The sequence below is a fragment of the Cuculus canorus genome, chromosome 1 (genome assembly GCF_017976375.1).
Source record: "Cuculus canorus isolate bCucCan1 chromosome 1, bCucCan1.pri, whole genome shotgun sequence".
In the NCBI taxonomy this organism is placed as follows: Eukaryota; Metazoa; Chordata; class Aves; order Cuculiformes; family Cuculidae; genus Cuculus; species Cuculus canorus.
This window is the reverse complement of record NC_071401.1, coordinates 29,119,083-29,140,418: the sequence shown is the minus strand read 5'-3', so window position 1 is coordinate 29,140,418 and position 21,336 is coordinate 29,119,083. Positions and strand designations below refer to the sequence as shown.

Sequence of the window (21,336 nt, the reverse complement as noted above, 5' to 3'; positions counted from 1 at the left end):
CTCAAATGGATTCAAACAAGCCTCCAAGGAATTTCTTTATAGCTTTCTTCAACAGTCTCCAGAAGAACACTGAGAATATGATTCTTCTCTCTTAGGGTCTTTTTTTTTTTTTTTTTAGGAATCAGTGAAGGCAGGGTAAATGCAAGTTCTATCCCAAGAATCTGTGCTAACAACACTAGAAAGGGAAGCCCCTAGAAGAACACACTAATAGTGCTTCAGTCTCCTTGTGACTGCAGATGTTTCTTTGAAGGTGGTAGACCTATGTCTAAAAAAATGTACTTTGCAGTGAATGAAGAGCTATATATTCACACTGAACCAGAAAAGATGTATAACCGAAGCAAGTCTTACTATCCCAAACCTAAAGATGTGTGATTTCTTTTCTATTCTCAGACTTCCTGAGAATCAGAAAAAACACTTTCCTAGTTCTACCAGCAAGATGAAGATAAACTTCTTTCTTCAAGGCTCACTACTTTATTTAGGAGTTATTACGAACATAAGTAATCTTATTTAAGCAAGATCAAAGCAGGGATAAGTACAGTATGCCAGACAAACAGGTAAAAAGACCTATGCCCATGGCTCCTTAATCCAACGCTTGTTTAGCAAATAATTGCTTTGCCTTGCATCAAAGTTAACTGGCAATTAGAGCTTTCGTGAGCTCACATCTATGAGCACCAAGAGGCAGCTTAGTTTGCCAAGAAAGCAAAAAAAAAAAACCCCACAACTTTGTGAGAGATCCTTAAAGTTCTCAGGACTCCAGTTAGTTAGCAGGCCTTAAAAAGGACAGGATCCTCTGTTTCTGCTGAGAGTAGGAGAGCTAAGGCTTTCTTTGAAGGGCAGCATCTAACTCAATGACCATAGCATTGACCTGGCTATGAACAACCTGCTAGGCATACAAGCCACCCAAGTCAAGCTTCCTCCTCATAGAAAGCCAAGCACGTAGAACACAAGGATTTCTCACAGCAATGGTGTTAGAGCCCTCATTTGGGTATGGAACCTTAAACTGAATCCTAATGATTATTCCCCTTTTAGAGTGAGACTGATCAGCTAGGTTAACCAACTACTTCAAGGGTCTCTGTTGCTAACAGAGCAGCCTTCAGATTTCTGTAATGCCAAAATTACGTGATAAACATTCTAAATCAGACTTCACAAAGACACTACACCGAGAAGTTTACATTTTAAATCCCATGACAGTCTCCATCACCAATATTGACATCCTTACCTCGACTGTCTGGAAAGAGAGATTTTTTTAAGCTCTTAAGCACTTTGTAGCACTAACAATAGAGCCATGGACCATCTTTCCAGAAGCGTGCTAGGTCTATTTCCAAAACATGTTAAACCCACATTCAGCAAGGCCCATATAGAATCAAGCACCTGACCATCAGGAGTATCATCTGACTGGCTCACCGTGCCAACCTCTGCTTTGGCTGGGATTCTGCCAGATGACTGCCATCCTTTTAGATCAGAGACAGCTTTGTTAGCTTAATTCCTAATCAAATAATAAGTTATTCGTACAATAATAATTAAAAAAGTTTCTTTCTGAATAAGAGCTGTGGTGCTGTATGTGGACAGTCAGTAGCGATAACATTTTCTTGAAACACAATGTGTTGCAAATGCACCTTGATGCCTGTAATTTCAAAAGAATGAACACCTCACTAATAAATGCAGAAACTGAATAAATAAAAAAAAAATCACAATCTTACACATCAGAGATGTAAACAACGTCATCAGATCCATTTGTTTCAGATTTATACAAAAGCATATTCAAAAGGCAAACCCATGGCAGTGCAGCAACTCAAATGTACACATCAAGAATATGCTCCATTTGCCCGTTTCCTTCAAAAGCACGGCATACACTCAGCATCTGAACAGCTGGGATAAAGGGAAGACACACATTGGTTTTGAAGGGGCATTGGTGCATTACTAAGGTCATGCCAACACAAACATTTCCAGAATTTGGCATATTGATGCTAGGGTAGCAACGTTAACCATAAGGATGAAGACAGAAGGAATGACATTACAGATGATCCCTTCCACTGCTGGAGCTTACTAAAATATATCCATTTACGTTTCACCCCAAATTCTGTACCAGACCAATGGCCTCACTTCTGCCACAGAGTTCCCCTAGCAAACCATGTGCCCACCAACACCAGTTCATCTGCTGCACGTAAACAACTCGGACACATGATAAATCTCTTTTTAAAGCAGACTTCTTCTGGTCTTTGTACTGGAAGATGTTCACCAAACACTCCGTAAGAGCACAACTGCCCATATCTGAGTTCTGCAGCTGCTGTTCACTCTGATTTACAGTCTGACCTACATACAGCACTTGGGCTTTGCTAACTGGGCAACTGATCTTTGCATGTGCTGTTTTCAGTGAAAAGTCACTGGCAGCTCAAAGGCTTCCTCTTCCTCATTTTCACTCACATATTACTGGCACATACAAGACTCCTTTCATGCAGAACAATCCGTTGCCTTAAGTGTATGACTTGCTCCTCAACATGCTTCTGTAATGAAAATGGCCTTGAAATTGTGACCTGTTATGCAAAACAATTATGAGATTTAAATTAAAATTAAATTCTCACTTTGCACTGCAAAGCTCTCTCCAAAGACTGCACTGGGATGCCTGCATGCAGTCTGAACTGAATGAGATGTATGAGGATATGCTGCATTAGCTAAGCCATCTTTCAGAGCACTGCTTTGCCAGCAGGCACAAGCTGCCCAAGCGCTACGAATGACTCTTCCCGATACAGATTTCGCAGTTATACAGCAAATCTTACGCCGAATCAACAGGCTAGTTCTGAACAGAGAGGGCCTATAACACATCGGCATAAACTTCAACTGCTGATAACTCATATATCAAAATTCATTACCTGAATCTCACTTTAAGCAAAAACTGGCTATTTTCATTTTTCACTGTATGTAAAAGTTGCTTTCTTCATGCCTCAGTCATCTGCCAGTATGAATGTAGCGATCGCCAGTTTAAGCTACATAAAACATTCAGAATCTTCACAGAATCATAGAATAGCTTGCGTTGGAAGGGACTTTAAAGATCATCCAGTCCCAACCCTCCTGCCACAGGCAGGGACACCTCCCACTAGGCCAGGCTGCCCAAGGACATATCCAACCTCGCCTTGAACACCCCTAGGGATGGGGCATCCACAGCTTCCCTGGGCAACCTGTGCCAGTGCCTCACCACCCTCACTGTGAAGAAATTCCTCCTTATGCCTAGTCTAAATCTGCCCCTCTCCAGTTTATAGCCATCTTCAGCTAGTTTCTTTGATTAGGGAAATATGAAAGCATTAAACAATTTTTAGATGACACATCATGCTCATGTAAGTATTAAGATTTTTTTCGTTCCAGCTATCTGGGTCCAATTAGATTTCTTCAACTAATTCTTATAGTCTCAGGACGACTCTTACAAATATTTTTTTATACTGTAATAAGATACAGAAGTTTTTCTATAAAACCTGAAAAAAATGAAAAGTCGCTTAGGAAAAGTCTCTTTTTAGGAAAAGCAGAAGGATCCCATTAAAATATTAGCACAAGATCTGTGGTAGCTTCTACACAATCAGGTGATAAGCACAGGCCACATTTCTCAAAAACAAGTCAAACTAACTTCTATCAACTTAACTTCACTATACAAACCCTTCACACTGATTCTAGCAAAGCTTTTGTCTTCTTTCTCTTGGTAATGAAAAAAAAAATTTGGTTAAGCAATAAGTAAGTGTCACTCAAATTGTCAATGATTGAGCCACCAAACTGGAGATATGCATCAAGTGGGAGACTCAAAGGAGCTTGGCCTACATCAGGAATATTGAAAGCCCAAACTTCCATTAAGTCATTAATGAAAATAATAGAAAATATGGGTGGTACTAAGGTGGGGATGCCTTGAAGCGTACTGGGGAATAGAATGGGAATTCAAGCTAACAAAGTCTAGAAAAAACAGATGCAATTCAAAAGATAAGAAGCAATCATGTTTAAAATTCTGCAATAAATAACAGATAACTATACAAACAGAGAATGTAAACAACTATCCTTGCTTTGCGGTACTGTAGGAAGCATCCAAAGGATATAACAGACCACAGATTGAGTGCAAGTGACCAATACACTCGATATAAATAGGAATACTGTGTTAAGAATTGCTTTTCACGGTCTCATTTAAACCACAGTTGAGGCCTGCATCCTTCCAGACTTCCACACTGTCAGAAAGATACAGGCAATTCGGATCTGGGGAGCAGCACCAAGTCCAATCCAGGAAACAGAATACTCAAGGAAAACTGAATTTGCCTGAACAGGATAAAACTGAAGTGGCCAGTATCAGTCCTCAAATACTCTGAAGGCAGACAAAGGCACGTAAGTGTACCGCTTCTCTTTACATAGCCCAAGAGTAGTTTAGCTCATGAAAACGCCCTCCCACAGCAAACCTTCAAGGTGCCTAGAAAGGGTATGTTATAAACGACAAGGGTGTAACAAATCCTGTATTTAAGGCAGAGCACCAAACTAGATCATCTCTCATGGCTGTTATCTCACCAGCCATAGTGGTATTTACCCACTAGTACAAAAAAAAAAAATCAAAAACCCTAATATCAACTCCCTCTATGGCATAGAATCACTAATTTCTGGAAAACAATATAAAAGAATATTTAATGCTTTCTCAATGTTAAAATCTTCCCTTTTCTTATTCGGAGACTTTAAACACTTGAACAGCTTTACTGTAATAATATGAGAACTGGTAAAGAAACTGAATATAAATTATTTCCAAGCGATACACTGGAATAAAGCAGTACTGTTCCGCTGCACTGTGCTTAAGGAGTAGGAGTGTAAAACTACCATTAGAATCTGCAGCTGGTAGTATACAAATATGCAACTTTACTATATAGGTTTGGTGCCATAAAGCAAAGCTTATAGCAAAATATCCAGCTAAGACACCAGAGCATTATCAGCAAAGTAACACAGTTGATTAACAAAAGCAGACTTACCTTTCGCAACTCAATAGTAACTTCATTTCTGTGCCTTCTCATGGTCTGTAAATAAAAGAAAAAAAATTTATAGGTAAAGAAAGAAGTATTTTGCTTTGGAGTGAGTTGTTTCTAGGCTAAAAGTGCAGTTATTCATCAGAATGATTAGGAAAACAGTGTGCATAATTTATAACTTAGCCTTTCCTAGCAAGACGCACAAGTTCTTTTTTGGGTTTTTGTTGTTGGGTTTTCGTGTTGGTTTTTTTTTTGGTGGTGTGGTGGGGGTAGCTTTAAACATTATACACCTTAGAGAAAAGCTATGTTACAAACCACAATAAGTATCCCAAAGGCAGAAAACATTGAATTCTCCATGGAGTTTCACTGGAATGACTCTACAGGTGTTTGCATGTGCACACTAGAAGAAGCAGTAAATACAGATTAGATTATCTCATACTTGCACATGATCACATATACACATGATCACATTCACAACCTAATTGCATAACCTGTGCCGGTTATCTGGACAAAATTAACAGTGAGTGACAAAAAGACAATTGAGCACCATGCAAACAAGACGATGAGGCCTGTGAGAAAAGGAAACAAAGTCGTACAGTGGCACGGCAGTCTACTTAGCACCTATAGCCTTAATATGGTAAGGGAAAACCAGCCTATAAACACTTAAGTTCCTTAAAGACACTAGGCACTTAGAACACATTCCCTGCAATGCTGCTATACTTCTCAGCTAAGAGAGATCACAGGACTGAGGAAGAACAATTTTAGTCTACAAAGGCAATTGCCCTAGGTTCATTTTACAATCAGTGGAAAAGACATGTACCATCAGAAGGCAATCCAGAGAAAATTGGGGCTGGATGACTGCTGGCAGCCTAGAAAGATGACCCACACTAACTAAAATTAGCCTTTTAGAATACTTTATATCTTATCCTTCCTACTGACCTTCACTGCTGCAATCGCATTCCTTTTGAGTTAGGGCAAATAACTTCCATAAGCTAAGAAGTATCAGTGAAGACTACCAGTGCACAGAAAACACCAGCACTTCCCAAGAGCCATCTAAGGAAATACTGTAAATGAAACATGCAGACTTCACACCACGGATCTATGGGATGTAGTTTCACTGCTTAGAATATTATCTTAATGTTAACCAGTTTGCACAGCAGCATTCATTAATGACCTTAGGCTAACTTGAGAGTAAGGAAGGCTTGTCTGCCTGTTCACTGCTCAATTAACCAACTCACTCAAGTAAACTGACACAATCCTCTTTTAAAATCTACAAGCATGAACTAAACTACTTTACACAAAGCAAGACCTCGTCGCCATAAGAGGACACTCGCACTATAGCATCCACCAAAACTACCCTTTTCTCCTCCCCAGCTCTCATAATCTGGCTAAACCATTTGATTCTTGTGATCATCCAAGCCTGCTGCAAGAGCTCAGTAGGACAGGACAGGGCTGCTGGGGAATGGGGAATTGGTAAGTAGGGAATGGACAAATGAAAAACCTGAAAAGTCACTGCACGCAAATAGCAAGACCAGTCATTCAAGTGTCTTGTTATTAGAATTTTATATTTCAATTAACTTACAAACTGCAAATTTAAGGGCACTGAATAGCTTTAAAATGTTTTTCAATACTTCCTCCCTATACTAACTCTGCATTTCAAATGTATTTAGGCAAGGTTGTTTTATCTTTCTGCTATAAGAGCTCCTTTTCTTGATCTTTCCAAATGTGCTAGACAAAGTCCTTTATGGAACTTCTCACCAGTAACACCACCCTACACCACCCTAAAATCTAATCTTTTATTCCTATTTATTTTAAATTTTAAGTGATACCCCACCACACGACAAACTAGTCAACTTGAGTGTCCATTAGCATTTTCTCCCCAAAATCCAGTATTGCATGCATCAAATTTGAAATATCAGTCATTTAATAGATGCAAGGCACAATTTGTTTTAAAATTTGTGCACGAGTTAGAATTTACTCCTATATTTTTTTTTTTCATTTATCTATAATGACCTAGAATGTTTTCACAGAATCACAGAATCACAAGGTTGGAAAGGACCCATTGGATCATCGAGTCCAACCATTCCTAACACTCCCTAAACCATGTCCCTCAGCACTTCATTCACCCGTTCCTTAAACACCTCCAGGGAAGGTGACTCGACCACCTCCCTGGGCAGCCTGTTCCAGTACCCAATGACTCTTACTGTGAAGAATTTTTTTCTGATATCCAACCTGAACCTCCCCTGACGGAGCTTCAGGCCATTCCCTCTTGTCCTGTCCTCTGTCACTTGGGAGAAGAGGCCAGCTCCCTCCTCTCCACAACCTCCTTTCAGGTAGTTGTAGAGAGTAATAAGGTCTCCCCTCAGCCTCCTCTTCTCCAGGCTAAACAGCCCTAGCTCTCTCAGTCTCTCCTCATAAGACTTGTTCTCCAGCCCCCTCACCAGCTTCGTTGCTCTTCTCTGGACATACTCCAGAGCCTCAACATCCTTCTTGTGGTGAGGGGCCCAGAACTGAACACAGTACTCAAGTGCGGTCTCACCAGTGCTGAGTACAGAGGGAGAATAACCTCCCTGGACTTGCTGGTGACCCCATTTCTGTTACAAGCCAAGATTCCATTGGCCTTCTTGGCCACCTGGGCACACTGCTGGCTCATGTTCAGTCGGCTGTCAACCAGCACCCCCAGGTCCTTCTCTTCCGTGCAGCTCTCCAGCCATTCTTCCCCCAGTCTGTAGCGCTGCATAGGGTTGTTGTGCCCCAAGTGCAGGACCCGGCATTTGGCCTTGTTAAACCTTTTCTACCAACCTGAAAAACTCAGAAAAACTCAGACTAAATCTGAAGCTCTTTAAGAGACAACCATAACGTTTGTCACCTGCCATTCTTCTGGAAGCAAGGCAGATTTAATAAAGACTGTGTGCTGCGTTCAACAGTTCAGCAGCTTAATATTTTTGGTTTAGAAAAAACCCAAATACAGTGCAGTTCCAGGCAAGATATTACTATTCATTTCATCAATATACTTAAAACCTGCTCTAACAATGCTTTGACTAAAGACAGTTCCTCAGAGTCATCCATCCATAAAGGCTCTACTGGGAAGACACTAAGCTTCTTTCTGAAGGCAAACAATTCACTCAGCTTTTCAATTAGGGTTTTATCTTTGTTTTATACTTCCATTATTTGAGCCCCACTGATCCCACCCTACTGCAATTCTGTCTCAATATTTTTTTTACTAGTTTTTCTGATTTTATCAAATATCTTCAAAATATTTCACTACTCCATTACAGTTTTACATTTAAAATGCAAGAATCTCTTCCTAATGCAGAAAGCTACAACTCTTTAGAAAGATTCTTCAAAAAGGTTATCAGCTATGTGGACATTTTTGCTGACAAGTGGCACACATTTTCCGAGCCTTAATATGCATCTTAAAGCAATCTCCATACTACGCAGGTTTTACTCTTTTAGCTATTCTTCTGTATTTCCTTTTAAACTTATTATATCTCCTTCCTCTTTCAAAGCAGCTCTGGTATATTTTTTTTCATTTCTCCTTCTAAAGATGGACTAGGCAGTACTCACCAATAAGCCCAGAGTTGTTTATCCACTTACAGAGCAAGGAGGTTGATACCTGGAGATTACCACTTAACCTCAACCTCACAAAACTGATGAGTGTTATCTGGCCTATGCTGAACTAAGGGCTCTCAGTCCTGCAGAGTAAGATGCCTGCACAGCATCTTTAAAAATTCAGCCTGTCAGGGTCACCAGGATCATCAAAGGAGGAGTAGTACACTGTTAGGGCTACAGTCTTCCTACAGATACACAGAACTGAAACTCCCAAAGAGCCTACTGCGCTCTCTGGCAGTTGAACTTGGTTACCATGGTCAGACTGTGACCAGTGCTCTCACCTAGATGCATGCCGACATGACTTCTAACTCTATGACACTAGTGTTCCACTCCATGAACCCAACACATGAGATGACAATTGCATACCAATATATTTAAGACCACAGACTCCATTTCATACACATCAGTCGTTGCAATTATAGGCTATACATGAAAACCACACTTTTATACTACCTACAAGCCCCACCATGTTAGGAACCGACAGGCATTTACAAGAGATTCAAGTAGTAGTAGAAGAGTAAAACATTTTCCCTGTGCCAGCGCCTCACCACCCTCACTGTGAGGAGATTCTTCCTTATGTCTTGTCTAAATCTTCCCCTCTCCAGTTTGTAGCCATTGTCCCTAGTCCTATCACTACAAGACTTTGTAAACAGTCCCTCCCCAGCTTTCTTGTAGCCCCTTAGGTACTGGAAGGTCACTGTAAGGTCTTCTCAGAGCCTTCTCTTCTCCAGGCTGAACAACATCAACTCTCTCAGCCTGTCCTCCTACAGGAGGTGTTCCAGCCCTCTGATCGTCTTTGTAGCCCTCCTCTGGACCCATTCCAACAGTTCCACATCCTTCTTATGTTGAGGATTCCAGAACCAGACACAATACTTTAGGTGAGGTCTCACAAGCGAGGAATAGAGGGGCAAATTCACCCCCCTTGACCTGCTGGCCACACTTCTTTTGATGCAGCCCAGCATATGGCTGGCCTTCTGGGCTGCGAGCGCACACTGCTGGCTCATGTCAAGCTTCTCATCAACCTGCACCTCAAAGTCCTCCTCTGCAGGGCTGCTCTCAATCACATCATCCCTCATCCTGTACTGAAACTGTGGATTGCCCCAACTCAGGTGTAGGACCTTGCACACTTGGCCTCGTTGAATTTCATGAGGTTCACACAGGCCCACTTCTACAGCATGTCCAGGTCCCTCTGGATTAAATCTCATCCTTACAGTGTGACAAATGCACCACTCAGCTTGGTGTCATCTGCAAACTTTCTGAGGGTGTACTCTATCTCTCTATATCATTGATGTCACACTGAAACAGAATATCTCCGGATTATTCCCCAAGACAAACCCAACCCGTTTCACTGAATTTAAAATATAAATAAATCAGACTTCAAGTCTCAGAAACTGAGAACTCTGCATAGGCAAAATCCTGCAAATCACAAAAATTATGCCAGTTTCTTCCTGCAGAGCCTAAACTGTGAGGCTGCTCCTGAACACAAGGGTATTAACACACCACATTCAAGGTAAGGAAAGTAAAAATTAGTAACTATCAGTCAGCGTGTACTATTACACAACAAAAACATACAACACTTACAAGCTGTGCTACAACATTAGATCTCAATCCTTACAAGACTCAAGTCAGACTAAGGTTCATAAGGCTTCTGTAACAAGAAATTTCTCCTCCTAAGTTCACCACATGGAGAACAATTACTTACCAGTCCGTTTGATCTCTTCCATAACCACAGCAATGCACCAAGTACCATAAGCCCCGTTAAAAGTAGATATTCAGCAGTATTTCTAATTACAAGCTCCTCAGTATTTTATTTGATAAAATAAACCAGAAAAAAACCAAAATATGTACTGGATACTGTTAGATGAATCAGCATTCTCACTTCTACCCTGAATTTCTGAATACTCTTCCAAAGCCAGGTACAAAACGCTTCATCCCGAGAAACTCTCCCTAACACCTTCCACTTGGAAGAAAAATTATCCCTAATTCCCTCAAAGAATGATACGTGCCAATAAAGAAAATTACAACACACATTATGGCTCTTGTGTTAAGGGCTGCAAGGGAACAGTATTTCACGATGATACAAAACACAAAATTGCTAAGCTGACAAAAGATGAGATTTAAGAGACACTAGACCTTGATAATAAACCAAGCCTCAAGTCAATGCCCCAAATCAAGCTTCAAAGAATGCCACCATCACTGTAAAACTGCTTTTGACACACTGAAGGAGCAGAAGCGAGACAGAATACAGCCATCCACATCAGATCAGTATTTCAGCTCTGGGGTCTCTCTTCCAACAAGAAGCTGACAAGAAACTCAAAGCCCAGTTTCAGAGCCACTTGTGGAGAGGGGAAATGTCTTTTGGATTTTTCAGTTGATACTTCGTTTATGAAAGAACACAAAAGTGTACATAAAATTCTTCATATCAAAAAGCAATGGATAAAGATAAGCCTGTGAAATTCTGAATTATCAGCATGACAGTAACCCTTACTGCCAGCACATTCAAAGTATTATTTTTTAGTGACTAAACATTTGGGGTTCTCTGGCTCAGCCACGCATACTTCACCAGGAAAGGCTGTGAAACCCTGTACAAACGTGCACAAGATGCTCAGGACACATTAAAGAGCAAGTATCACTGCTGTAATACTACCCTTCCATATGTCTTAAGACAGCCCATGCACACCTCTCTGACAAACAAAAAAAGGATAACTCTGAAGTTTTGAATAGCATTGAGATTCTGACAAGATAATTAAGTCTAGCAAGCTTCTCTGGCTTCTTGAGCCTTTGTTTAAAATAAAAATCATTTAACTACATAATACATTACACTACCCGAAAAGCCAACTCATACCTCATACTGTAAACTAAAAAAAAAAAAAAAAAAAAAGTCAAGGAACTCCCAAACCAGTCAGCTGTACCTATCTAACAGAGGGGAACAAGATAATATTATACATAATATAGTGTGGTTTTTGTGAGGAAAAAAAAAAAAAAAATCCCACAAACCTAAATTCTGTCAAAGCTATGTAAGACCATAGGAAGAAAATACAGGTTAACTTTCTCATATCTGAGAAAGCAGTCAGAATAATCCCATTTATGAAATACTTGAACTAGTCTTTGGCCTTCTGTTGATTTGAAATTTCTACTTCAGGTCTAAAAAAAAATCAATCTTAATTGACTATAAGCACTTTAAAGTCCCTTAAGTATATCACTTTCAGAGACAAGAAATTCTCAGTTCTTGATACTATTACTTCATCCCCAGTTACAGTACAGATTAGAAAACTGAAGTATTTAAATGTGTGACTGAAACAACTAGTGAGAAGTTCAAGTCACTACACTCCCTTTGTTACGCCGGTCTAAAGATTTCTTAAATTAAATTAAAAAGGAAGTTTCATGTACAAGGTGTTTAACTATGTACATTCACTGTAAATAAAAAAAATAATCAAATGCTGAAACAGTAATTGGTATGAATTTAAAATATTTTAACCATTTTTAGCTATACCAATTGTGTCAGAAAGAAATCTGAAGTATAACAATCATTTAATGACTAAAAATCTACCTACCACTGTAATGATGAGATCTGGAGCTCAGTGTGGTGCTCACCCAGACCAGCCACCTCATTAAGTGGGATACCTGAGGAGTGTCATCTTTTAATCAACACTGTATCACTTCTAATGCAGAATACAGAGATGTAAAGGCAGGGAATAGATGTCTTTATGCCAGCCAACATATCGACACTGCCAGGGCAGCTGGCCTGCCAGCTACCCCACAAGTAGTTCACTGGCTACCTCTGCTCTCTTGCAGGCCAACCAGCAGGCATCAGCCTCCAGCCACTCCATGGAAGTGGGAAAGCCAGGCTCACCTTGACGAGATAAATAACACATATCAATGTCATATTTGGCTATTCTAAGGATACAAAAGATACGTTTTCCAAGAACTTCGGCAAGATGTGCATTTAGTTGCTTTTTCAAAGTTCAGCTATTAAGTGGAAAAGAGGACAAATTCACACCCCTGGAAGTGCTCAAGGCCAGGTTAGATGGGGCCTTGTACAGCCTGATCTAGCGGGAAGTGGCATCTACAAACTTCAGTAATGGATAACTGGTCATTTTAATTCTTCATTTCTGATCTTGCCTCTAAACATTACAGGAACCTGTCTCCAGAAACCAGAAGATACATTCTTACAAGAAAGACTTATCCCAAATACATAGCTGGGATAGTAAAGTAGCTTGATTAAACATAGAGGGTACTCAAAGAGCTCAGCATTTGCAAGTCAATTCCAGACTACTTCCACCTGCCTAACTGAAAGAAAAAAACTGGGCCAGTTCCAACAGCTGGACTGGATTTAACTAATACCTCCCCTCCTGCATACAAGCATACCCTAGAGTATACTTTAAATACTTTACAACATAGGTGTGGGCACAACATCGTGAAAGGAGAAGGTGTTTGGATTGATGGAGTAAACACCGTTCTTCCTTAGAAATCGCTTTACAAGCCTTTTCCTCCTTACTCCTTCTGACACCTTTTAATTAGCATGAAATACTGCAACGCATGTGAAAATGCAAAAGCCTCAGCTGGGCTGGTTTGAGGCAGAAAAAAATTCCAATGCTTGTTTGTATACAATAGTTGAGATGAGTACGGTTGTCAGCTGCTTATCTTTGGTTAGCATTAGAAGTTAAATATTCCATATTTGTATAGAATATAGTTTATTAGTATGCATAAAGTTGAGGCATAGACTGAAGATATTTTTCTGCTTCTTCTGGTACAGATGGCTTTGGCCAAACACAGAGACAGAAAGGGTCACTGACAGAAGGTGATGCTGCTGTTCTGCCTGTTCACCCTCCAAGTGCGTACAGCACACTCCAAGAATTGCAAGTGAAGCACAATACAAGAAGGAAAAGTTTTGGAACTGCTAAATCAAAATTCCCAGACAGCATCCCAATGGTCTCAATGCCACTATTTAATAGCAACTCAAAGTTGCTAAAACAAATGATGCTCTATACACTGATACCCTCTTTTTTGTGCATGCAAAAAGATCTGACACCTAGCCAAACTAAACCAAATGTTCAATCAAAATTAACCCTTCCTGCTATGTTTATTCCTTTAGTTACAAACATCATGGCTTATTAACCAGCCTCTTTTCTTCCTTCCAGTGTATGTTCTGGGCAGACTCCTCTTACCCACATCTGATCTTGACATTTACACAATTATCAAGTACGCCCATAAAGCTCCAAATTGTCTTTCTATGAAAAACAGTGACTTTTTCTTTTAGTCAGACTACAAAGTTAGAAGAATTTCACCTGTGACTTCGTTATCATAGTTCCGTATTAAACTACGCAGGCCCAGTCAGAAATGCAGGCAGGGGGCATGGATTCCACAGTACAAGCAACAGAACCAAAGCAGCCAAATACCCTTACAATGTGTCAGTACCCTGACCTGAGAGTCAAAGAGTTTTATTTTATTTGATTACTGTTTGACCCAAAAAGGTATTAGCTCCTCATTTAGGGAAATGCTATATTATGTTGCAGAAAATATTAGAACTTGGTTAACATTCTCTGTGTACTGCAGAGTCTTAATATTATGAAGTTTCCCTCTAAAGCCTTCTAAAGGCTTGCAATCTTTAACACAGTACCAGGTATACTAGAAGCACAGTGCAGTATTTATACTACTGTATTTTATGCCATAATGCATCTGGGACTCGTGTTCTTCAGGATTAAAGAAGGCCACTGAAGGAAAACTAGTTGTTTCACAGCTGGAGCTGCTTTTAAAGAAACACCAAAACCAGTTTGGGGCCTCTAAAATTAATTCCAGCTGCTTTTTGTTAGCCAGTCTGTGGCAAGATAATTCAAGTATCTGAACCTGGATAGCCTCAGTGAACTGGATGCATAAGATACCCGCTGTGACTCTCCTAGTGATGAGTAGTGACTCGCTGAAGTCAGACGCATGCCAATGTGGAAAGCCACAAGCCTCCGATTATGGCTACTCACAGCGCTGACTCACCTGAAAGCCCTATGGAAGCAGACAATGCTGCTATTCCACATCATCTCCTTCTACTGCTCCAGAAGACCTTCAAGAAAAGCAATTGCTAAGTTTATTTCTTACCGGCTCTTTACTAAGCATATTCTTTGAGGTCCTGATATCCTCTCTGCATTTGTTTAACCTGCACACTGACCTGCTACCAGCAAAGAAGTGATCTATGAGCACTCATGTTTTAATTTCCATATACCAATCATCCAGGTTACAAGTACAGACATACCAAACAGTCCTCAGGAAACTGGATCTGAAGCAATTTAGTTGGCTGCATTCAACACAAGTTGCACCAACAGTGAAGGACACAAAGCGGTCCAGAATACAACCAACACATTATCTGCTGTTTTAATATGGGATAAAAGAGCTAAGATTCTCTAGTCAACTCCAAAACGCAACTGAAAGAAGGAAGACAGGATCTAGTAGATTTCCAGTTACTGTTGTTGTGTGAATCAAGGACATCATAGCTACTCAAAACTTTTACAGAATTTCCATTCAGATGCAGATCCTAACACTGTTAATCACTTTTACTGACACCAGACCACAACCCAGCCATATAGGCTCCACCTGAAGTCAAACTGAAGTTGCTAGGTAATCCCACAGTGTCCCAAGCTAACTCACAGTCATAGTTACAGTACGGTTAGGCTTGGAAGGGACCTTAAAGATCACCTAGTTCCAACCCCCTGCCACGGGCAGGGACATCCCAGTAGATCAGGCTGCCCAAGACCCCATCCAACCTGGCCTTGAATACCTCCAGGGATGGGGCATCCACAACCTCCCTGGGCAACCTGTTCCAGTGTCTCACCACTCTCATGGTGAACTCGTCACTACACAACAGTTGGTCTGTGCAGACCAACAGGCAGGCAGCAAGGATCAACTAATTCCAAGTACTCGCTTTGTCCTGTGGTCCTAACAAGGCAAGGCACTTGCCCATGTAGTGTTCCAAAGTACAGTGACAATACAGCCAAATATACTCCCACTTTGACAAGAGACCACCTTGAAGAACTTAACTGTGGAGTTCGGTCACTTATGCTACAGCTCAAAAGAAACCACTGGTGTGAAGGATACAGGTATCAAGACTTTCTTCTTTTCCTGTACTTTTTGGAAACAGAAGGGCATACTGAATTTTGCAATGATGCCAGATCTGCCTTATCTAAATACTGTGATGTGCCACATAAGCTGCAAGAACAGTGGAGAACCGAGATAGCCTAATCACTAGTAATTACTATTCACACTTTTTTTTAAAAAATAGAATATTAAGGCTACTCTACACACTCTAAATATGTACAAGGATTTGAAATGTGGAACAGTAATGTTACAGGAATCTGCTTTTGCCAGTATACAAATTTCTATTCAGATGTGTTAACACTAAGAAGATATTGTTATTTCCTTGTATTGCACAAACAGTGTAGCAGATGTTTTAGTCTCTCCTAGAAACTTAGCCTGCCTTGAAGGAGAACAAGCAAAGCACCTAAACAGCTCCTTGGTCTCTCCCAAGGCATGACAACACCTCTGTCCTCTCCTAGAATTTCTAAGCAAGTGTGCCACCTATCCTCCTGCCAAGGAGTGAGAGTACACAGACCTGTTTATTTGAGCAGAACAGCCGATGGCCATTGCAAAAGAGCAGGAGCTCCTTTCCTCTTCTCTAGTCTAGAAGACCACAATTTAGAGGTGTAGGTTCAGTGTTTTCTAACAATGTTACCAGAAACCAAATCCACCACTTTTAAGGTCATACTTCACGGCCAAAACACAGTCTTCGCTTGTGCACAGGACATGAAAACAGCAGAGCAAAATTAAAAATAACCGTTTACAGTAACTAGATGCAGACATCGGACTAAAACCTTCAGATCAACATAAAGACTGAAATAAATTCTTTTGAATATAAAAAGCTTCTACAAAATTGTAGATGACCACTTTTAAGAATCTAATTACAAAATGAAGTGTTGGGTCAGAATGGCCTCAGATTTCTGGGGCAAATGTCACAGAAGAACAGAAATTCTTAAGCTTGCCAAATATTTATATTCATTTCCCCTAGGAAGGAAGAAGGGAAAAAAAGGGAAAAGGACAAAAGAAAACCTACTAGGCCAAATTCAAGCCAGATACCTTCTTGTGTAATCTATATTTGAACAGAGACACTCCCTTTCCAGATACTTAAACGGTCTTCAACTGTAGTATCAAAGTACCTTAGATAATCATCCTAAAATTTTCTGATGTATTTATAAGCACTTCCCTGTGAAGTGAGGAATCCATTATTCCACCTATAAAATGGGAAACAATAATTGCAATTTACATACATTTACAGGGTGCCATGAAAAAACAACAAATTGAATCCCTAGACAGTTAGTCCATATTCAACCACAGCAAGCTTTTTTGGTATTATACGCAGCTCAAATGAAAAAAAAAATTTCTATTTTTCTAAAGATATAATCAAAAGGCAAAAAAAAAAGATTAAATATGTGCTAGCTGCTTAAATAAGTCTATGAAGAGATTGTTCTGCTTAAGATCCAAGAGAAAACAACAATCCCAGCTGACAACCCAGGAAGAAGATGGCCCATTAGGAATCAGAAAATACACTCCAGCAACATCCTACAATCTTTTATGAACCCTGTCAGCAACCCTTAATCATTTCAGTATCATGAATTCTAGATGCTTTTACCTCACTTTTTAATGTGACTTAAGTTCTGATCCCATGCTTCTGCCATTTGAACATACCATCTCTCCTTGAGGGTACCTTCAGTTTCTCAAAATTCCAATTTACACATGCTTCAGCACAAACGCTATACAGCCTAGCCCTAACAAGTTGCTCAGATCACCAGGAGTGGTCTGGTTTTGATGGACCCCCTTTGAGCATCACAGTGACAGGGCCCACCCAAACACAGGTTACACTGAGTGCCGAGGTACAGTGGGCCGAACGCCTGCTGGCAGGCAGGCCACCAGGCCCACTAGGGCACCACCAGATTCTGAACTATCAATGGCAGCTCATGATGCTCAAAGGCACTGCCACATTGATGCTCCTGTGTCAGAGCTCTTTAAATGTTTCTTTTGGTCTGGAAGGTCGCTCTTCACTGTCATTTGTTCGGTGTTGTGAACACCACCCATTACCAGCCTATGTCCTTTCTTACACACCTGACAAATGGTGGTTAAGGGGATCCTGCTGAATCCTAGCAGGGCTCTCATTTCAAGATTCTCTCTTGATATGGGAAACCTTCTCTATCTGGCTGCAAGCCAGATTTATGGCACAGAGAAATCACTACCACTGATTTTGCAGCTAAAATTTCTGTGCATGAAAAGTAGTAAGAGACCCTGGCGCCAAACAACCTGTGCAATGACAGTATCTGCTGTTAAGGTGACCTTAACTTACCTGGGAGAGGGCTACAATGTTTCTGCACAAGTTCATCAACTTTCTGAGTGATACTGTAGTTGCTGGAAAGGAAAGGAGTAGGACATTCTGAAATTTCACACTGCATCTGGTAAGGAATCCCTTATTGCAACTCTGAAAACCCAGCTGCATGTTGCCCTAGCACCCTGTTGTCTGACCAACTCCTAAACACCATCTCATGCAAACGAGCTTTGATGGTGTTCCACACCAGCAAGTTTGCAATGGGACTTGAGCACTCCTTAAAACACATCTCCATCAAGGCTAGTAAGTCAAATTATGAGGAAGCCATTTCTCCAAGCTGATTTTGCAAATCACCTATTCCATCCCTTCCTCTAAAGTCCACTTGTTACTGAATCTCACAATAGCCAAGGTAAAGAACGCACAAGAAGAGATCCTCAACTGGTCAGACATGACAGAATCTGGGAGAAACAAGTAATTCGGTAACAGGCATTTGAGTGGGGAAGATATTAATTTTGCTTCCTGTTCTGTAGCCATTTGTACGGTATATACTCCTATTTTCTACTAGTTGTATTTATTAAACACACACATGCAAAATCAAGTTTAAAACTGACAGTATCATTTGCTTAACCCGAGAAAGGAGCCAAGTGTCAGTTGACCCAGGAGAAACAATATGGAGCTTCCCCAGCAGATTTAATGGTGTCAATCTGACTATAAAGGAATAACAATTCAACAGTTAAATATCACTAGCCAAGGTATACCTCCTCCCCTTCACAGTGACCTCTAAGCCAGCCCTGGTATTCTCCAGACATGAAAGGCTGGCTCACAAAGCTAAAGGAGAAGAAAATTAAAGAAACATGAAGAACTTTGCAACTAGTTTACTCCAAGGAACAGTTCTGATACAGGTCTAACTTTCTGGAAGAAATCAGCTCTTTTGATTACCCATGTCAAATTCTGTCAAATGGAATGCAAAACCTGCAGCTTCTGCTATTACAGAAGTAATCAGGAATAGCAATGCACTATCAGAGTTTCACAGTGCTGGGTGTTTTGGAAGCAACTGATAGACTCTGTTCTTGGAAAATATATAGGTTTTACATTTCTTTTTAATGTCAAGTCACTTCACTTGGCAATTTGTCTTTACTACTTGATGACACGCCCCATCATCTTCAACTAGTTCATTGCCTCTTCTAGCCTAATCTTATAAATTAGATGCCTCATTCCACTTCCAATCCCACAATAAGTACAAATCTGATCACTCACTCGTAGCTGGCACATCCTCCTAATCGCTGTCTTTTCAGATATCAGTTTTAGATGATAAAACACCCTGCTTGGATTTGTCCTGGAACTGCACAAATATTATGAAAGCCACAAAAAACTTACGCAAAAATAGATAAAGAGCTCTTAACAGTAGTTAACACCGCTACCAACTTCGACAATTCACAAGCTAAAAATCAATCCTTTCATAATGAAGTGTTAGAGATACCAGTGCAACTGCTGCAGTGTTAGAAATACACAAGAAAAAAAGAAAAACAAATTCTGTAATTACAGGAAGATTAGGGAGGGCTTGGTATATCATAACAACAAACAGCCTCAATACAACTAGCACAGACCCCAATCAGCTTAGGAAGATTATGTTCATCATGAGATGTCATCTCCAAATTGTTTTCTTCAGAGGTATTTGTGAAATAAACAATAACTTCCTCAGGTATTTGTGTCTTTAAACATTTCAAAATGCAATGCATTCAATTGATTTTGAACCTCAGAAGGAAAATATAAAACAGTATATCCAAGTTTTTTGCCAGAAGCAACAAATGTTTCACACCACTGTACTGTTTCCCCATAGACTAAAGTTTGGAGAATTCTGCAGCCATAGCCATCCAGAAGGCTTCTCACATCTACCTCTTACTTCCTACCCCTGTAACTCTTTATAATGTAAACACATACACCTGTATTCTCCCAAGAGTATAAACACTGGCCTGAAAGTGTAATAAAGAGGCTGCAGGAGTCAAGAGTTCAGAAGATCTGCATGACAGTATCGGATTTTGTATCAAATCCAATTCCCACCAGGAAGCTACCTGACATCCGTGTTTTCACTTAAACTACTGACAGCCAGTGAGGTTATTGAGACAGCAGGTCCACAGTACCTTAAACCAACCTAGATCAGCTGTTACAGTCCTACTCCCTCCCAGCCCTTCTTTTGCCAATATCCATTCCTGTGCCAGCAAAGCAAAAAGTAGAAAGCTGATCAACCTGTAAAAGTGAGCTCCTGAAAGAAACAGGATCATTGCAGAGCTGCTGGGGGTAACAGGTTTTCTGAGATAGCTGCAAGCCTCATCTGTTTCATGTAATATTTGAGAGGAGTACAGGGTGACAGCAAAAACACTAGTCGGTGCACAGAACAGCATCAAGAGAAGAGTTGATAGCTGCACGTCTGCTCATCTGTTAACATTGCACAGCTATGGCACCTCTACTGCAATGAGCCTTTGACACTTGATGGGAACACTGCTTTAAGTCAACTCATACATTTCTAAGATGGCCAGAGACTGTACAGATCTGGCTTCCCCAGAATGATGTTCCTCTGCTTGCAAAAAACTTCATGGCAGCACAACAGAAAAATGTGAATAAACTCAAGCATCCTCGAGAACTAGATCCACATTGTTAACAATGCAGCAACAGCTGCCCAAACTCATGATGGGAGACCTGGGCTAAGCCCAGTTTCTTCCTCTGCTTCACCTGGGGTCGGGCCACTGAAGCAGAGAATAAAAATGGATTTGTCAAAGTCCCTGGACCGAAAGGCAATAGCAAAAGGTGATACACCTGCTCTCCACAAAAAAAAAAAACAAAACCTGTTAACTGCAAAAAAAGGCATCAGCAAACAGGACCTCTGAAGCTTAAAATCAAATACGGCAAGGGTAGGTAAAAGACAACAGAGCAGAAATGTCTCCTTTCGGCAAACAGCCTTCATGAAATTTCAGGAGGCTAATCCTAATGGCCTAAGCAACAAGAGTTCACAGACTTGTGTTCTTCTGACTTATGATTAGGGGTATGACAAGTACACAAAAAGGAAATAACCTCTGTCACTGAGGTGTTTAGAAAGTTATTTAGGTTACAATGTACCAAACTTCCAACCAGTTAGGGGCTTTTGTTTAAAAATGAGTGCTCAGGAAGCTTTACTTTTGATCCAGTACGCATTTTACTAATTAAATGACCACACAGTCTCATCGCATCACACACAAAAATAACAGCAAGTCACGGAGACAGCTCTACAAATTGTAACATCTCTGTTCATCAAGAATTTTTCCTCAGTTTTAGTCAGCGATGCTGACTAATCCCGACAAAAACAAATAGGCTGAATTGTTTGATCTGCCACCTTAAACATTAGAACAGGGAGCCAGCATA

At 40.5% G+C, this 21,336-nt stretch overlaps 1 protein-coding gene across 1 annotated transcript in view; it reads right to left on the bottom strand.

Annotated features, from left to right (window-relative positions):
• The window catches only part of KPNA3 (karyopherin subunit alpha 3), a 53,670-nt gene that overhangs the window by 27,846 nt on the left and 4,488 nt on the right, over nt 1-21,336 (bottom strand). The window contains exon 2 of the mRNA XM_054068198.1: nt 4,980-5,024. Within this exon, the coding sequence (XP_053924173.1) occupies nt 4,980-5,024 (45 nt within the window). The remainder of the gene's footprint in view (nt 1-4,979; nt 5,025-21,336) is intronic.